This window comes from Chelonia mydas, chromosome 6, assembly GCF_015237465.2.
Source record: "Chelonia mydas isolate rCheMyd1 chromosome 6, rCheMyd1.pri.v2, whole genome shotgun sequence".
Lineage (NCBI taxonomy): Eukaryota > Metazoa > Chordata > Testudines > Cheloniidae > Chelonia > Chelonia mydas.
Window position 1 is genome coordinate 71,750,660 of NC_051246.2, and position 19,729 is coordinate 71,770,388.

Here is a 19,729-nt window from a genome sequence, read left to right on the forward strand (position 1 = left end):
CTACCACTTCTACAATTATTCATTGCTGCCCAGATCAATGACTACCTTGAAGGGACTGAGGAACATCTTCTGCAGAAGCAAAAGCTGAAATTAGGGAAGGAGCACTGATGTTTGGGAACCATTCTTGGTTCTAAAAGGCACTGTGTGTAGTAGTCTCTGCTTCAGTGGCTTTACAGCTATGCCACATGTGGGACAATTTTTTCCTTAATAGTGACCTTTCACTATTATTTTGATTGTTCACTGGTAAACCAGTGATATGAGCTATTGGCTACTCTTTGCTGCACTGACTGGCAGAGAACTAGCAGCAAGCCCAGTAAGGTGGCAGCCTAGGCTCTGGCACATATGCCAAGGAATCTGAGAGGAGAGAAAATCAGATATACCTCATTCTGTAGGTGCCAGCTATGTCAATAATATGCTGGCACAAGCAGATTGACAGAATGTGTAGACCGTTCTGCTGCTTTACTTAGCGAAACCAGTGAAAAGTGCGGTAAAATGCAGGACTTGACTAGGCTGCACTAACACACGCACACATAATGGGTACTGTTAGGAACACAGAGGTCCACTTGGTACAGATCATCTGAGAGTATGGGCTAAACTGCTCTGCTACATTGCTGAGAGAAGCCAGTGGAAAACGTCAGAGGGTGGTATGCCTAGGTAAGACCACATGAATACATATGCTTTATGGGAGTTGGAAGAAGAGTAGATTCAGCATACAGGTGCCTCAAAGGAAGATGAGTAGGCTCTGATTACTAAAAATCTGATCTATTTGAAATTCCTGGCAGTTTATGAGATGAAATTTTCTTCCTCTAAATCTCTTTGTTGCGGGGAACAGTAATCCCCCAGCTTCTCTCTCAAATAGTCACAGTAAATGAGTCAGAGTACAGTACTGCAGAAGTCCAGCAGAACGAAGATGAAATATCCAGATCAATGGATACCCATGTATGAGAAAAAAGACCTTCTGTAAATCCAAAATGTTCTGGAACATCAGTTCAACCAAACTTTGCTTGTAAATCCATCTTCCCTCCCACCCCTCACTGCCAAAAAACACACCATTTGACATTTTACTGGGAGTCCAGCCCAACCCAGCCCCCACTAGCCAAAAAATGAAATGTAGTCCTACCTTTCAGATACCTCTTGTTTTAACCTAGGCATATCACTAAGAGGCAGGTCTGCATCCAGGAAATCCAGGAAGTCCCGTTCTGCATTAAAGGATTCTTTCTCCAGATCAATGTCTGATGGATTCTGACCACTAAATGAAGAATCTAGATCTCTCTGCTGTGACTCTAATCCATCGGTTTCAGTATGGCGGCCACGATTGCTGGGAGAACTGGAAACACTACCTCCTTCATGTTCCGAGCTACTATTTTGCTTCAGATCACGCTGAGGTCTACTGTTCAGTCCATCATCTCTGAATCCTTTAGCAAAAGGGTTGTAATCTATCTTTAACTGGGTAATCTGGATGTTCTGATAGGCTGTCACTGCAAAGAATTCTGTCTGTGGGAAGGTGAAGGTGTGTACATCAGGACCATTCAGCTGGATAACCTCTGTGGCTTTGTCTGCAGGTACCAGGTGAAGCCGTGGCAGATAGCGGTGCATAGAGTGCAATATGATATGACCTTCTTGGTCCAGAGTATTGTTGGTAAGCTTGAGTTTGTAGAAGGATACCGGCTGATGCATCCAGTACTGACCAGTGGAGGGTGATTCCGGATGAATAAACACCCGTCCCAGAACATGGGGTTCTGCCTTCCCACTGGGCTCCCACCAACGACCATTCCATTTATAGCGATGATTGTCCACAGGAGAGATGTCCATGACTAGGATGTATTTCAGATTGGAGTCTAGGCCTGTAATCCAGTACCGACAGTATGGGAACATACGCCTCCCCTGTTTGGTCAGAATCATCTCTGTGCTGCGATGGTAGAACTCATTCCACATACTGTTGTTGTCCAGGGTGACGGTGATGCTACCTGAGGTACAATCAGCTGGAAGGCAAGTCTTTACTTTGGATTTTACTGGAGTTGGCACGCTACTGGTGAGAGTACAGGCATCCCGGTTTGCTACTAGAATTCCTTGATCGGCTTTACCATTTCCCTGCTGCTGTTTCAGGATGACAAAAAAAGCGGGTGCTGCACCAGACACTGTCCCACTGTCCCGGTTACCCAACACAATTTGTTGTTTCTCCATGATGATAATGGGCACTTCTGTAAATTCTTTTAAATTAAATGCAAATTCGAAACGGTTCCGACAGCATTTCCCCTGCGTTCACCATCCTGGAAACAAACAAGCAGACCCAATTAGCACTAATCAAACGCAATATACCAAAAAATACTCCTCCCTTTACTTGAAGGAACCGGGTCACTACACACAAAAAACTACACTAAAAGGACATGAAGGTTGCAAAGTCAAGCATCTAAAGTTAGGAAATGCCAGAATTAGTGTTGCGTGGGAAACTAATTTGCTCCCCTTTTGCATATGTACAGTTGTTAATTACATGATCACACACTATTTTTTCCACAGGACCCAAAGCCTCATGCAATGCACAGGATGGACTGTACGCCTAGGATGAATCAGGGTTATGCAGTGGAGGAGACAGTTGTCTGTAAGATCCTGGCCTCAGTTTCTTGCAGAAATTGGAATATGTGTAGTGAATGATGCAGGGAATTGCAGGAAGAAAAAGAATGGTCTCTTGGTAAAAAGGGGATTCTATGCCGGCCTCTACCAGAGAGTTCCTATGTAATGCTGGACAAGTAATTTAAATCAGACTTTTCAAGGATGGTCATTAACTATGTTTCTCCTTTTCTAGGAGCTCAGTGTGAGTCCCTGTTCTGTCTGAGTTGCAGAAGTGCTGAGCATTCACAGCTCCAACTGAAGTCAATGGGAGCAGTGCTTTGACTATATAAAGTGGTTTTAGTGCTAACTATTCTCAAATATCAGGCACTAATCATCTCGAATTGATCATCCAAAATTAGTAGACACTTTAAATCTTACTCTCTGTGTGCCTCAATTCTCTATCTGCTACATGGGGATAATACCATCCCTCACCTCACAAGAGTTTTCTGAAAATAGATTCATTAATGTTTGTGAAATCATATACTACTGTGATAAGTGCCAGAGAAAAGCCAATGAGAAAATAAAAAAATTGGTCTTCAGAGCAGGGTTGGAAAAGTGTGCAGTCAATAAGGCATTGTTGTGTGTCAGAATTAATGACAACTCAAGATTGTGGAATTAGAATAGCATGCAGTAAATAAGGCATGGAGCCACCTACTGACAATAAGAATAAAACAAAACATTGGGTATCTACTCATTAAGCGAGCATCATCTATCTTGTGCACTGAATGAGGTAGCATCCTATAAAAAAAAATACTATGTGTTCATGTAACTACAGATTGTACCATAATGCATATGTAGAAAGGGGGCAAATTAAGGTCACAAAGGCAACCTTAAAACTGACACTTCCTAATCTCCAAGTGCTTGATCTTGCAACATTAATGTTCTTTTCACATAAGAAATTACACACAAAAAACTAAGATTTTTAAAAAAGCAAACTAAGGAAAAAAAACAAACAGAAATATCGTTATGTGGAATCATACTGATTCCTACACATGGATTAGCAGCCAGTTGGAAACATTTAGATTCACCACACAGACCTCTGCTACTAGTGGTGGTGAACAGATAACAACAGTAGGTTAACATCCTCTGGGTAGAACAGCCACTAAAGGGGGATGAGACACACTTTGCCAGTGCATTGCACAGATATCTGAAGACAATAGAGGAATGGGGAATGTCAGGAATCTTGGGTTTCATTCTAGGTTCTGAGGGAGAGTTTTGCCTAGTGGTAACAGATCCTTCTTCCCTGATCATCCATGCTTGACCCCTTCTTGCTCTGTCCTTTTACCTCCCTCCCCTCAGCTCCTTGTCTGATCTCATTCTCCCCTCTTCACTAACTCCCAGCTCAATCTACTCCCTCTGCCCTGTTGGTTCAGACACTCTCTCCTCTTCTTTTCAAGTCAAGATGAAAGCCTAAGTGCCAGCAAAAAGGATACTGAGAGAACAAGAGAGAGTCTACCTGCTCTCACTTAGAGCCCATTGCCACAGAAGTCCACAGCAGCCAGGAGTACACCTAGTGTAAACAGAATCTTCAGAGAACTTAGCTGCCAAACTCTAACATGTTGCTACTAAGTATATGCAAGCTGAGATTGGGGAGGGTTATAACTTTGCCAAATTTGGATATTTTTCTACACAAAAACAGCAAGAGGCACATCCCTCCACAAAGGCAAGTCCATGGCCAAACCTCAAGTCTCTGCTCCAAAGCAGAGAGGTGCATGCTAGGTCTTCTGAACAAAAGATTTTTTTTTTATTTTTTTGAAGTCTGGGGAAAATGTTGGGGTTTTGCCTAACCTCATTCTTGGAAATGGCAGAACCACTTCTGCTGAAACTTTCCACAAAAATTCAGCCAAAGCAGGCAACCGGCATGGAAATTTTCAGCCAAAACTATTAAAGAGTGGCAAAGTTATAAGCAACTAAAAACAGAGGTCTTATGGTGGCAAGCATCAGGCTACCTCAACTATAAGGAAGTGCTATCAGTTCTGCCTATAACAGTGTCACTGTAAGATTATGAGATAGTTATGCAAATAACGAAAATAAGGAGCCATTGTCCTGCTGTAATTACTCCCACAGTTATACATATATAGGGAATGCAAGAGACCCTATCTGCATATTCAAAGTTTTACCTTTCTACTCGCCCACTACTCAAATGTCTTACCACTTTGAAAAACATTTTTTTTTAAATCGAAAATCCACAAGCGAGCTTGTCAAATTGTATGGTCATTTCCACCCTATCATCACTTTGTAGATGCCAATGGAGTTTTTTAAACTTTATTACAGAACAAACACTGAACTTCATCTTGATATGGTGTCATTCCTATACTTTTAGTTCAGCTCATCTGCTTTTCATATTCTAGAAAACACATATTTGCAACTTTCATAGTCCACACTAAATATCAGGGTTTTTCACCCTTACATTAAATATGTAAGAAATGTAGTGTGATAAAATACAATACTAACTCAAAATTCATTCCATTATGTACATGCATAGTCTGAAGGAACCAGAACAAGGGAGTGGAGTTGAGTTCACTAGCACTAGTTCACTTGGGGAAAGTGATGTCTCTGCCAGACACTTGCCTCAAATCCAAACATGCTTTATATAAATTAGATATTTAAGAGCAGTTTCTTTAACTGGTATAACACTGATAACTGTTGTTTGTGATCTGATTTCAAGGGTGGCAAAGGCCAGAAAAGTGATTAAGTTAGATCTTTCCATATAACAGATCACCTCCTGGTGTTTCTGCTAGTGGAACTTTATAATACAGAGTAACTCAGTGTGTCCTGACTCTTCAACAAACCCCACTCCAACGAATGCAGGGACGCAGTCTCCCTGCAAGAATAACCAGCAGCAGACCTCAATCCAGAGTAGGTGCATGAAATTGCATCAATTCCACTGTTTTTGAAGACGGATGAACTTGTACAAGGGGGAGCAAGACTCGTCATATGCAATATAATAGGAAATGTCTCATTAATTGGGATGGCTGTGCCTGTGTTTCAAAAAGGGATTAACGAACTACAATAAGTTCCAACAAACTAAAAAAAGAGAGAACTAAGTGTACTACTTCCAACTTGTGTTATTCATATTTATCAGAAAATATTCAAAACTATTCTCAGCTTCTGATTTAGCAAGCAATCTCCCCCTCTCCACCCACACATATTTAAATAATTATATACACAAAAGCTAAATTGCTGAACTACTGGACTATAAATTTCCATTTCTCCTACACAATCTACTAAAATGAAAACAGCAGATTTCATGTATGGTGTATTTCCCAAACTGCAAGGGTCCCAGACTTTTCATGGATAATCAGCATGCCCATGCCAATCATGTGAAGAAGCAGAGCGAGAAAAAAAAAAGACAGTCAACCCCAAATTGTTCATATTCTCCTTTCATAAAAGGAATTTGTTTTATTTACAAATGCAGTAGTAACAAAGTTACATTTAAGTTTGAGGATACATTTTCATCCTGGGTATGTTTTCAGATACTTAAGTTTCAAGTTCTTGTGGTTTTATGTTTGGTTTTCAAAGGCACAGGGAGATGAAGAATGGATAGTGTAGGGGTTTTTCATGCATTAAAAATTTTTCAGATCCTTTCGGGGGCTTGAATAATACAAAACCTAATTGCTTTTCAAGTTTTGCGCAATTGTGTTGTGAAAATTTTGCTCTGATTCTGCAATAAGATATGTGATGGCTGACCCCCGTGAACACACAAAAAAGGATAGGGACCATTGTAAAGTGGATTAAGATTTTTATACAGAAGATACTAGAGAAGTGCTAAGTGTTAAGGCCACACATATTTGAAAATCACATGCCAAATAAATAGTTTACTAATCTACAAACAGACAACAGGTGCTAAGACCCAGAATTCCCTATATATGACCTTGTACATGTGTTCAATCCATGCCACCCGTTTTAGGACACTTCTCACATGCACATTCACAGAACACATTCATAATAATATTGAGCATGCAGATAAAATGCACGCTCAATCACAAATCTCTCCCAGTGTCCACAAAAGCAAATGAGAGTGGGAGACTGGCAACGAGCCGGACGTCACAGCCCCTGTAATGGCAGGAGCTGAGAGTATTTATCGCCAGCTGCCAATGAGAGCCAGAGAGATGAGCCCAACGACAGCAAGAGATGTGCGCAGAGCGCTGCTGTTGAAGTCAGCGGGAACATTTGTTCCTGGCTGCCGCAGGGTGGCTGTGTCGGACGGCGCCGCGCTGCAGCCCGGCACACTCGGCAGCACCTCGCTCTGCGAGCCCGCGGCTGGCAGGACTGGCGCAACAGGTGCCGGCCCCGCACGGAGCTCAGCGGGAGCAGGTGGCTTCTCGGTCAGGAGCTGGTTGAGCAGAAGCTGCTTTCTGGGGCGGAGACGGAATGCCGGGAGGCCTCGGGTCGGCGAGGATGGGTTTCCCGGCGGGCGGGCGCTCATCGGCTTCTACCAGGAGTCGCCGCGGCCAGCGAAGGCGCAGCGGCCCTAACCCGGGTTTTCGGGACGGGGAAGATCCGCAAGCTCCGCCTCACTGAAGCCCAGCGCACAAGCGGGGCCCGGCAGACACCCCGCGCTGACCTCTACAGCCGCCGCCTATTGACCCCGTCATCAGCGGGGCCTGGAGGTCCTGCCCACTGGGTAGGAGGAGGCCACAGGATGGGAGGCGCATCGCGCTGCAGCTGAGGCCGCAGCAGTGGCGCGAGCGGGCAGCTGGAGCCAGGCCCGGTGCTAGCGCGCAGGGCCTGGCCCACCCCCAGGCACTCGAAGGCGCTTCGCGCCTTGCAGCCCCCGCCTCCCGGCCGCGCTGCACCGAAGAGGACACGGTGCGAGGAGCCGCGCCACGTGCCCGCTACAGCACAGGGCCGGCCGGCGCTTCGCGCTGTCACTGGGGTCTGAGGCAGATGCCTGCGCACGGGCCCTGCAGCCTCGTGGCTGCGCCTGGTGTTAATTTTCGCAGCTGGCACGGCCAGCAGGAGGCGCATGAGAACCTGCGTGCACCACCTCGAAGGCGGGGCCCGGCAGTCCCGGTCCTGGCACCCCCACCCCCTCCCATTCCCCGCAGTTACCGTGCGCCGGAGAGAGAGGGCTCCCCCCCTTCTCTTCACACGGACCGTGTGTCCACCAGCTGGGGGGAACGTGCGTGCGCACCCGCATGACGTCACGACGCTGCACTCCGCGCAGGCGCAATGGTGGCTTGCGTTTCCCCTCCCTCCCGCCTGGCCGCCCACCCGTCACATGCCAGGGTCGGGCCCCCTCCAGACATTGGGCCCGGGCCTATCCCGCCCACAGGCGAGGAAAGGGGAAGATTCTCGAAGAGAAGCCGTCGTCTGCACGCGCTGCGCCGCCCCCGGGGAGACGCTGCCATCGAAGCCCCGGCCAGCTCCCGTGCCCCCCGCCGCCGGAATCATCGCGCCACTCGAGGCTCCGGAGCTCGCTGCTCCCCGCACCAGAGAGCGGCCGCAGGTCGGCCCCCATCCCCTGGGCGCGCTCCGACAGCGAGGGGCCGCCTCTGCAGACGGAGCTGCCCCTCCCCATACACAGGGTCTAAATCTAACCCCGGCTGGCCCCCTTGCAGAGCTCAGCCCGCTGGGCGCCCCACTTGTCTCCTGAGCATTCACTGGGCGCAGAACTACTGTCAAGTGAGGCAAACATGCAACAGAGACAACTATCAAACACTGCAAGGTCACAGAATCATAGAATAGCAGGGTTGGAAGGGACTTCAGGTGGTCATCTAGTCCAACCCCCTGCTCAAAGCAGGGCCAATCCCCAATTTTCACCCCAGATCGCTAAATGGCCCCCTCAAGAATTGAACTCACAACCCTGGGTTTAGCAGGCAAATGCTCAAACCACTGAACTATCCCTCCCTCTCTTCTGTATGTATTGAAACACTGCTCCTGTACAGGTCAATACAAATTTGTGTTAGGCTGTTTTGTACGGCTCTCCAACAACGTATTTCTTCTAGGGATCACTTCTCTTAAAAAGTATATTTAAAAAGGGGTGAGGGGCCAGCATAGCCCTTGCTGCATGCCCCAGAGCATTCTTTTCTAACAAAGAGCTTGTAAACCATGTTTTAAATTAAAAATCATTAGCAGTTAACTATTAATCTGATGGCAAATATCTCACAATGTCTACTTTTGTATTTTAATCTGTATTTGCATGACATACAATTGCACATTACACACTGTAGGCATTAAAATTCCAGTCTATATTATATTATCTATATTTTATATTATCTAAAAATTCTCCTAGGCCACCTCAAGGGTGGAAGTGCTTGGGCATCTAGAAGAAACCAACATCAAATTTTGTGATCAAGAACAAGCCAAGTGCTTTTGAGTATAAAGCCAGCAAAGGAAAATTCTAATAGGTGAAAACCTGTTTAATGTCTGAAAAAAAATTCTTAGCTTTAAAAACCAGGGTTAATAAAATACACCTTGATATATTTTATTTTATCTGCAAAACTTGAACAGCCCTAAAAAAAAAAAAAAAAAAAGGAGCGTCAACTTGGTCATTTAACCTTAAAAACACTATGCTCGCAGCATCGGAGAAACAGGGTTATTTATTATAGGGTGCCAAAAAAAGAAAGTTGAGGGAACCTAACGGATAGTTCAATGTCAAGCTACCAAAGCACCAGCAACCTAGACATTTGCATTGAATAGATGACCAATCATAACAAGTAATGTTATCAAAGCATCTATTTCAGTTCTGTTAGCATTATTTTCTTTTTGCCATTCAAATCCAATTTTCAATACTGAGAATTGGCAAGCCGAATATAACATTGGGGAAGGCCAGCCCTCCCATGACTGTTTCTAGGCAACAGAAGCTTATTCATATGCATTTGGGATAATCTCTCATAGTTTGGATTCCAAGAGCATCACAAAGAAACTGCACAAACCAATCCATTTTTTCAGGCACAATAGACACATATGCATCAGATTTAAAAACCTGGATAGTTATCATTCTCTCCAGAGCAGACAAAATATTTTCCCTTTGCCCTTTTAGATCAAAAAGGCAGGAACGGTGAAGTAAGACTTGAAAGTAAAATGCTAGGAGACAGCAGGCTAAAGATTAAATCTATCACCACTGTACAAAAACTGTTTAAATACCTAACGTCATTGCAAAAGTCAATGTGAAATACCGGTTCTACTACTAAAACGGAGCCCCCTTATTCTACAATACTAAATTATTAACATATCTTCACCAGAAAGACACGCTGGGTTTTTCCCTTTTTTTATTTCTAACATTACAAGAATCATGCAAATCACAAGAGGCTGCTGTTATTTATTTAGCATGGGTGTGGTGTCACTGTCTTTGGAAAGGCTTCAAATAGTATTCTTAGAAGTTACTAGAACTTCTCTGCACAGAAGACCATTTTCATCTAGTAAGCAGTGAAATGCATCAGCGGTTGTTTTCCAAATATCAAGTGGAAGTAGAATGAAAAACTGGAAAGTCAAGCAAGTATTCCAGTAGCCTTAATGTAGAAGACATTTATTTAAACCATATGTAAGTTTAAAACCTATCACTGGGTTAAGAGTCTTGTATGCCTCCTCTTGGTTTTGATTCTTTTGCAGTCTTTTGTTTTTTTACTCTTTTTCCTCTTTGTTTTTTTCCTTGTGTTTATTCTTCTATTTTCTCTGAAGCTATAAAATTGCTTAAATAAATGTATGTAGTTATAGTGTACCTTCCTAGGCAGCAAAAAGATGTACCCAATCTAGTATAAAGGCTCTACTTAGTTGTAAATCAACATGACTTAAATGGATACATTAACCAATGAGAAGGCACCTTTCTTTAGCAGATAACTGAAGTACAAATGGAAAAGTTGATCAAAATTCATGATTTAAATGAATGATTTAAATCAATACATGCCCTTTGATCCTCATATCTTATATGTCTGTTTCTTGGCTGTTTCACTCTTCTTTGTCTCACCTCTGCTCCTATCCTCCTGTAGTTTTCCCACTTCTTTCCTCTTTAAATACGTCTACTCCCCTAAGAAGTTGTACCACACAGCTCTTACTCTATATGCCACAGCATAAATCTAAGGCCTTATCTACACTGGCAAATTTTTTAGTCTTAGGACTTTGTTGGTGTAACTCCACTGGTGGTACCTACATTGGGAGCACTAGCCCAGACATGTCTAAGGGGTTTTTACCACCGTCATCTAACCTTTCTCTGTACTAAAGCTTCCATCATTGCTAACTCCAGTGGTGAATTATGGCTACAAAGTTTGCTAGCCTAGAGGAAGTATCAGGGTCATGCTATTCTAGTCAGATTCAGTTTGCTTCCAGCACTACTAGACACCTCCTTTCAAAGAAATGTTTTGTGGCACTATTCTGCTTCCTGGCACTGGAGAAAGAGAAAGAACCATCCCCTTGGTATAGTGTTAGGGCTTGTCTACATGGGGAAATTGACTAGGATAGCTATTCTGGAATATCTACAGCAGAACAACTCCCCATATGGACATTTTTCCAAAATAAAAAGTGACTTTATTCCAGAATCATTACTCCACACTTACAAAGCAGAATAATTATACCAGAATTAAGTGACTTTATTACAGAATCCACATGGGAGAGGTATTTCAGAATACCTTAGCGGAATAGTGATGCTGGTCTATTTCCGCAAACAGACAAGGCCTTACTGTAGAAGACAACCCAACTGTTGTAACTGATTACAGGCAGGGGTGGCCAACCTGCGGCTCCGGAGCCACATGCAGCTGTTCAGAGGTTAATATGCGGCTCCTTGCATATGCGCTGACTCCGAGGCTGGAGCTACAGATGCTAACTTTCCAGTGTGCTGCTCACTGCTCAACCCCCTTCTCTGCCCCAGGTCCTGCCACCACTCCATCCCTTCCCCCAAGCCTGCCATGCCCTCCCTCCTCCCCACCAGAGCCCACTGTGAAACAGCTAATTGCAGCAGGCAGGAGGCATGGGGAGGGGGAGGTGCTGACCAGCGATGGGTGGGAGGTGCTGGGAGCTGGATGGGGGGTAGCGGATGGGGGGCTGCTGACATAGTACTGTGGCTCTTTGACAATGTTCACTGGTGAATTCTGGCTCCTTCTCGGGCTCAGGTTGGCCATCCCTGGATTACAGGATACTACTATTTTGGAAATTTACAGAATAAACTTTAAAATGAATACAGAGTTGCTGGAGATGCTACGGTGAAATTAGACCACCTTTCAATCAGGGTGGATGGATTTACATCAGGGGTCTCAAACTCAAATGACCATGAGGGCCACATGAGGACTAGTGCATTGGCCCGAGGACCGCATCACTGCCCCACCCCACCCCCACTCCACCCCTTCCATGAGGCCCCGCCCCTGCCCCACCTCTTCCCTGCCCCCATTCCAACCCCTTCCCCGAACCACGGCCAATAGGATCTTCGGGGGAGGTACCTGGAGGCATGGCTAGGGCAACACTGTGCCCCTCCTTCCCCAGGTCCCAGCCGCTTCCTGGAGCCGTGCGGGGGCAAGGCAGGCAGGGAGCCTGCCCTGCCCCCAGTACGCGCCGGGCTGGAGCCACTCTAGGTAAACGCCGCTGGGTGCCGCGGGGAGCTGGTGGGCTGCAGAAAAAGTGAGCCGTGTGTTTGCGACCTCTGATTTACATCAAGGTGATCTAAATCATGGATTTTGATCAACTTTTCCATTTGTACTTCAGTTATCTGCTAAAGAAAGGTGCCTTCTCATTGGTTAATATAACCATTTAAACATGTTGATTTACAACTAAATAGAGCCTTTACACTAGATTGGGTACAGCTTTTTGCTACCTAGGAGGGTATACTATAACTACATACATTTATTTAAACAATTATATAGCTTTAATATTTTCAGATTCTTATTAATTGTGCATTAGTATATTAAAAATGGCGATGGATATATTGCTTATTTGCTAGATAATTACCTTTGTACTCATGACTTGTGTCAAGCTGCATTAGGGTGGTAATTGAAATTTAATTAAAAACAAAACAGTACATAATTTTGTATTAAACAAAACAAGACTTAATGTAGTACATGACCTATTATAAAGCATGACCTCAAAAGTTAGAATTGGAGGAAAAAACATCTTTCTTTATATAGAAAGGAAGCCTTTAACACAAAGAGAAGAACATGGAATGGAGTCTTACTTGGCAATCCATACTGCAGTACTAGCTGAAGAACTGTATGGCACAAGCGGACATATGCTACAAGGTCATTTCTGAGGAGGGAGATACTCTGACCATACTACTGAAAGGGGCACGGTGGCACCAGGGGTGGCAGATTTGTAGGAATTTTGGTGGTGCCCAGAACCCACCCCCCCCCAAACTCCGTCCCCCACCTGCCTAAGGCTCTGGCAGGGAGTTTGGGTGGGGGGAGGAGGTCTGGGGTGCAGGACCTGGGCTGGGGATTAGGGTGCAGGAGGGGTGCAGGCTCTGGGAGGAGGTCTGGGGTGCAGGCTCTGGGATGAAGTTTGGGTGCTGGGTGTAGGCTCTGGGCTGGGGCAGGGGTGCAGGAGGGGATGGGGTGCAGGCTCTGGGACAGAGTTTGGGTGTAGGCTCTGGGCTGGGGCAAGGAGTGGGGGTGCAGGCTCTGGGAGGGAGTTTGGGTGGGGGAGGGGGTCTGGGGTACAGGCTTCAGGCTGGGGTAGGAGTGCAGGAGGGGAAGAGGGGTGCAGGGTCTGGGACGGAGTTTGAGTGTAGGCTCTGGGCTGGGGCAAGCAGTGGGGGTGCAGGAGGGAATTTGGGTGCAGGCTCTGGGCTAGGGTGGGGGTGCAGGCTCTGGGAGGGAGTTTAGGGGCAGGAGGGGGTGTGTGGGAAGGGGTGTGGGCTGTGGGGCTGAGGAGAGGTTTGGGAGGGGGCTCAGGGTTGGGACAGAGGATTAGGGTACGGGGGGGGATGAGGGCTCTGTCTGGGGTTGGGGTTGAGGGGTTTGGGGCGTTGGAGAGGCTCAGGACTAGGGCAGAAGGGCAGGGTAAGGGCAGCCTGTCCTGCCATTAGTGAGAGGGGGGCACTAGGACCCTGCAGCAGCAGTTGATGCAGGGAGCCAGCAGAGCAGAGTCAGCATGAGCAGCAGGCTCCGGGGGACCTGAGCACGGGGCAGCAAGAGGGGGCTGGGAAACATTCGGGGGAGGTGCGGAGGGCAGTAGACGGGGCCAGGGGAGAGACCCGGCCCCAAACATTAGTGGAGCCAGGCCCCTGGGCCATGAATATTGCTGGAGCCCGGGCACGAGTGTATATAACTCACCGCCCCTGGGTGGCACTGAAGCAGAAGAGAGACCTTCAATTAAGGAGATTCAAATGACTACACTTATTGTATCAGTGCGATGCCTCCGCAATGGCAATCGCTTGAATCTCAGTCAGTTGAAGATTTACCTCTTCAAGTTGTTAGGTAACTTCAATCAATTATTGCATTCCTGATAATCAAATGAAGCACTCCTGTGTGAATTCAGAGTGGATTTGAGGTATATTACAGTATATTGATCTCTTTAATGCAGACCAGAACTAAGAGTGTTCCATCCTATATAAGCACTAAAAAAATTATGTAACCCAAATAGCTACATTCATTAATCTTTTGCCACTTTGGAGAACCTGTAACAAACATATTACAAGTAAGTTTGTCACCTCTGGAACCCAGATATATTAACATAAGAATGGCATACTGGGTCAGACCAATGGTTCATCTAGCCCAGTATCCTGTCTTCCAACAGTGGCTAATGCCAGGTGTTTAAAAGGGAATGAATGCAACAGGCAATCATCGCGTAATCCATCTGGTCGTCCACTGAAACTTTTGGCAAACACAGGCTAAGGACACAGAGCATGGAGTTGCATCCCTGACCATCTTGGCTAATAGCTGTTGATGGACTTATCCTCTATGAACTCATCTAGGTTTTTTTTTTTTTTTTTTTTTTTACTGTTATAGTTTTGGCCTTCACAACATCCCCTGACAATGAGTTCCAAAGGTTGACTATGCGTTGTGTAAAGCAGTACTTATTTTTGTTCGTTTTAAATGTGCTGCCTATTAATTTCATTGGGTGACCCATGGTTCTTGTGTTATCTAAAGGAGTAAACAACTCATTCTATTCACTAATGTTTGGAGATATTATATTTGAAACAAACTGATCTAAATTCATCCTTTGGTTATGCTCACAAAGCCACATGGACTTTGACAGGGTTGTAGAGGCATAACTTAGGGCACATCTTGCCCTATCATCGTTATATGCTGAATCATATCAGAAACTGGCATAAGTAAGGGATTATTGTATAGAAATTAGAGCAGGCAATCACCAAAGTATAAACCATCTTTCTTTATACAGAAACTAAGGCGTTAACACAAAGAGAAGAGCATGGACTGGAGTGTTAGTTGGCAATCCACACTGCAGTACTGGCTGAAGAACTGTGCAGGTATCTACTGGGCATTGCAGGATTAGGGCTTACAACAAACCAGTGTGCACAAACGAGTGGAAAAAATGGTAAGAAGTTAGTTTTCACTCAAAAGTGGTGATTATTTTTACGTATATAGATAAATAGAATGCTCTTTTAGTTGTGTTTTTTAAAAGATATATCATTGTATATTATTTTCAGCAAATTTTATCATAAAGTCTTTTGTACACTCTCTATTCAGGGGGTCACCATAAGCTTGCTATATTTTTAACCACTCCTTACCCTCTTCATTCTGAAAGTTATAGAACAGAGGAATAAAGCAGGGGAAGATCATGTTTGTGCTTCCTGTCATAGCAACTGTGGCAGAAGGAAAATGAAACAGACAAGAATCAGGCAGTTCTCATCAGTTACACTTTCTTACTACAAGCATTATCAAAAATGTACTATCTGCAGGGGGCACTCACCCAAAGGCATAAATGAAACTGAAAGAACAAGCCAGGAGCGAAAGAGAAACAACAAAAACAAGTGAGGAGATAAGACACAGACATCAGCAACCTCAGGAACAACTCTGACATCATAATCAAAAAGGCTGACAAAGGAGGTGCTGTCGTCATCATGAATAAGTTGGAATATGAACAAGAGGCTGCTAGGCAGCTCTCTACCTCCACATTCTACAGGCCATTATCCTCTGATCCCACTGAGGATTACCAAAAGAAACTACACCATCTGCTCAAGAAACTCCCTGAAAAAGCACTGGAATAGATCTGTGCAGACACATGCCTAGAACCCCGACCAGGGATATTCTATCTGCTTCCCAAGATCCATAAACCTGGGAATCCTGGACACCCCATCATCTCATGCATTGGCACCCTGACAGCAGGATTGTCTAGCTATGTGGACTCCCTCCTCACGCCCTACGCTACCAGCACTCTCAGCTATCTTCGAGACACCACTGACTTCCTGAAGAAACTACAATCCATCGGTGATCTTCCAGAAAACACCATCCTGGCCACTATGGATGTAGAAGCCCTCTACACCAACATTCCACACAAAGATGGACTACAAGCCATCAGGAACAGTATCCCTGATAATGTCACGGCAAACCTGGTGGCTGAACTTTGCGACTTTGTCCTCACCCACAACTATTTCACATTTGGGGACAATATATACCTTCAAGTCAGCGGCACTGCTATGGGTACCCGCATGGCCCCACAGTATGCCAGCATTTTTATGGCTGACTTAGAACAACTCTTCCTTAGCTCTCATCCCCTAGCACCCCTACTCTACTTGCGCTACATTGATGACATCTTCATCATCTGGACCCATGGAAAAGAAGTCCTTGAGGAATTCCACCATGATTTCAAAAATTTCCATCCCACCATCAACCTCAGCCTGGAACAGTCCACACAAGCGGTCCATTTCCTGGACATTACTGTGCTAAGAAGCGATGGTCACATAAACACCACCCTATACCGGAAACCTACTGACCGCTATACTTACCTACATGCCTCCAGCTTCCATCCAGGACACACCACACGATCCACTGTCTACAGCCAAGCTCTAAGATACAACCGCATTTGCTCCAATCCCTCAGACACCTACAAGATCTCTAGCAAGCATTCTTAAAACTACAATACCCACCTGCTGAAGTGAAAAACTGATTGACAGAGCCAGAAGAATACCCAGAAGTCACCTACTACAGGACAGGCCCAACAAAAACTAACAGAACACCACTAGCTGTCACCTTCAGCCTCCAACTAAAACCTCTCCAGCGCATCATCAAAGATTTACAACCTATCCTGAAAAATGATCCCTCACTCCCACAGATCTTGGGAGACAGACCAGTCCTCACTTACAGACAGCCCCCCAACCTGAAGCAAATACTCACCAGCAACCACATACCACACAACAGAACCACTAACCCAGGAACCTATCCTTGCAACAAAGCCCGTTGCCAACTGTGCCCACATATCTATTCAGGGGACACCATCACAGGGCCTAATAACATCAGCCACACTATCAGGGGCTCATTCACCTGCACATCTACCAATGTGATATATGCCATCATGTGCCAGCAATGCCCCTCTGTCATGTACACTGGCCAAACTGGACAGTCTCTACGCAAAAGAATAAATGGACACAAATCTGACATCAGGAATCATAGCATTCAAAAACCGGTAGGAGAACACTTCAACCTCTCTGGCCACTCAGTAAAAGATTTAAGGGTGGCAATTTTGCAACAGAAAACCTTCAAAAACACACTAGAAACTGCTGAGCTTGAATTAATATGCAAACTAGATACCATTAACTTGGGTTTGAATAGAGACTGTGAGTGGCTGGGTCATAACTTTAGGGAAATAGATTCAATATGTGTAAAGTATCCTCACACCTTATTGTCAACTGTCTAAATGGGCCATCTTGATTATCACTACAGAAGTTTTTTTCTCCTGTGAATAGCTCATCTTAACTAATTAGCCTCTCACAGTTTGTATGGCAACTTCTAATTTATCTTTATGTCTATATATCTTCTTACTATATGTTCCATTCTATGCATCCGATGAAGTGGGCTGTAGCCCATGAAAGCTTATGCTCTAATAAACGTATTAGTCTCTAAGGTGCTACAAGTACTCCTGTTCTTTTTGCAGATACAGACTAACACAGCTGCTACTCTGAAACCTGAGACAAGGGAGAAGGCTCATTTGAATTCAGAACTAAGTATGTTCTCTCCAGGTTGTTAATATCTAGCAATCAATTTGAGCCAACTAAATAAACAGTATAGACAAGCCCTATGGCCATCACTTTTTAGCTGGAGGAAGAGTTGCCCTGAGTTTTTAAGGGGTGAGAAAAATGAGAAGGATGGTCTTTTGACTAGTGCACCACAGGAGATCTGGATTCTGTTTCCATCTCTGTCACAGACTTCTTATCTATAACTTTAGGCAAATTACTTTATTTCCATGCCTGTTTCCGCATCTTAAACTTGAGATAGTTAGGTGTAATGTTTGCAACGCATTTTGAGATCATTGGATGGAAAGTGTTACAGAAGGAAAAAGGTATTAATACTATAAAAGCGTGTCAAAGTGGGACAGTATTCCACCAATTAAAAAAAAAAAGTAAAATTTTTATAAGGCACATGTTCTCCTACCTTCTGTCATATTCTTAACTCAAATTAGGTCAGCAATCCTTTCCCTACTTCTCTAGCCCTCCCATTTCCCTTTTCTGGAGACAGTGGTTCTTGTGATGAACAAATGCTTTTCTAGAGGACACAATTTTATTTAGGTCAGTTTCATGTATCTACCCCGATTTTCTACATCCTCTTTTTCTTCTCTGTTCCTTTTCAGATTATTCCCTCCTATTATCCCTCTTACTACTTTCTTCTTACCCCAACCCTCCATCATCCTTCCTATTCCCATCCCATTGCCACCCCCTCCTCAACTCACAGAAATAAAGAAAATGGAAAGGACTGTAGTTTTTTAAAAAATCCACAGAAATATTATTGTTTGGGATACATCATCTGACTGGTTTCAGAGTAACAGCAGTGTCTGTATTCGCAAAAAGAAAAGGAGTACTTGTGGCACCTTAGAGACAATCTGACTGTAGCAGATTGTTCGGCTCCAGTTTTCCAATTTACTGGAAAATGGAAGAGCACCCCCATCACCATGACCAGATTCTTGCTAACAGAGTCACACAGCCAAAAAAAAAAAAAAAAAAACAACAAAAAACACCCCACTCTTCAACCCCAAATCTGACTACCAATTTAACCCAGAACATGTCTTAAAAAAAGGTACAGTAGTTTAATATCTAGTCCCATCCACCTTCTCTAGGAACGCTAATAAGGTAGAATGTGCCAATACCCGAGACTGAGAATTCCAATCACTGATCACCTTCTGAAAGAAAAATCCCGTTGGATTTTTTCCCACGGCATAGGTCCAATAATGCTCCATCAACTTGGGATCCTCACTGTGAACTATAGAACCTAGATCGCCTTGCCATTCTCCCTCCCCACCCCAAGCATCATAGGGCTCACATGAACCGCGGAGGCCGATACACTGAATACTGGTAACACTGCTAGTAAGTATTGCTTCTAATAATCCCCAATAGGAAAGGATATCATAATGCCCAAGGGAGACAAAATTCATGCAGTATATCTGATCAGGACTGTACATCCAAGGAAGCAATCCCACAATCTGAAATTAGATTTTTTAAATATATCAACATATTCTTCACTTTATGCTGCCATAACCTAACCTATGAAAATAAAGGAGCAAAGAATATACTAGAATGTGTGGCACACAGAGCTGCAAAGTACTAAATAGAATATGCAAGGTAAAACAAAAATCCATGCAACAAAAGAATGGAAAGAGTGGTTATAGCACAACAATAAATGTCAGAAAAAAAGTGTTTCAGCAACACAGATGAAAAGAGCAAGAATCACCATTTTAATGAAGAGTCAAGCTACATACAGGATGCCCCATGCACATACACCGTACAAAAGGAGATCTGTGGCCCTGTTATGCCTGAGACTAGAGATGTTCTCGCTTCCTCACACGTGCGTGTGGTTTCAGTTTGCAGTTGGGGCATGCCAGAGCTGTGATCTTCAGAGCAGACTTCTGAGGAGGACGTTCGCTGTTGACCATGGAGCCTTTGCACACTGACACTCTGCTGTGGTTTCACCTGTTAGGGCTCCAGCATCACAGGAGGCCCAGGGAGATCTGTACAGCTCAGACTGTGACCGAGATAAACCACAGGGACTGAGCTGAAGCCCGAAGCTCCCTCGATCCTCGACTC

At 44.6% G+C, this 19,729-nt stretch overlaps 1 protein-coding gene across 15 annotated transcripts in view; it reads right to left on the bottom strand.

Moving 5' to 3' along the window:
• MGA (MAX dimerization protein MGA) overlaps nt 1–19,729 on the bottom strand; it is a 94,340-nt gene that overhangs the window by 73,548 nt on the left and 1,063 nt on the right. For 12 of the 15 annotated variants that reach the window (XM_043549854.1, XM_043549855.1, XM_037900437.2 and 9 more), the window contains exon 2: nt 1,121–2,270. In XM_043549854.1, the coding sequence (XP_043405789.1) occupies nt 1,121–2,184 (1,064 nt within the window). In that variant the 5' untranslated portion in view covers nt 2,185–2,270. Of the gene's footprint in view, nt 1–1,120; nt 2,271–7,665; nt 7,830–19,729 lie in introns of those variants that run through there. The other 3 variants (XM_043549853.1, XM_043549851.1, XM_027818143.3) reach the window with 1 other exon arrangement.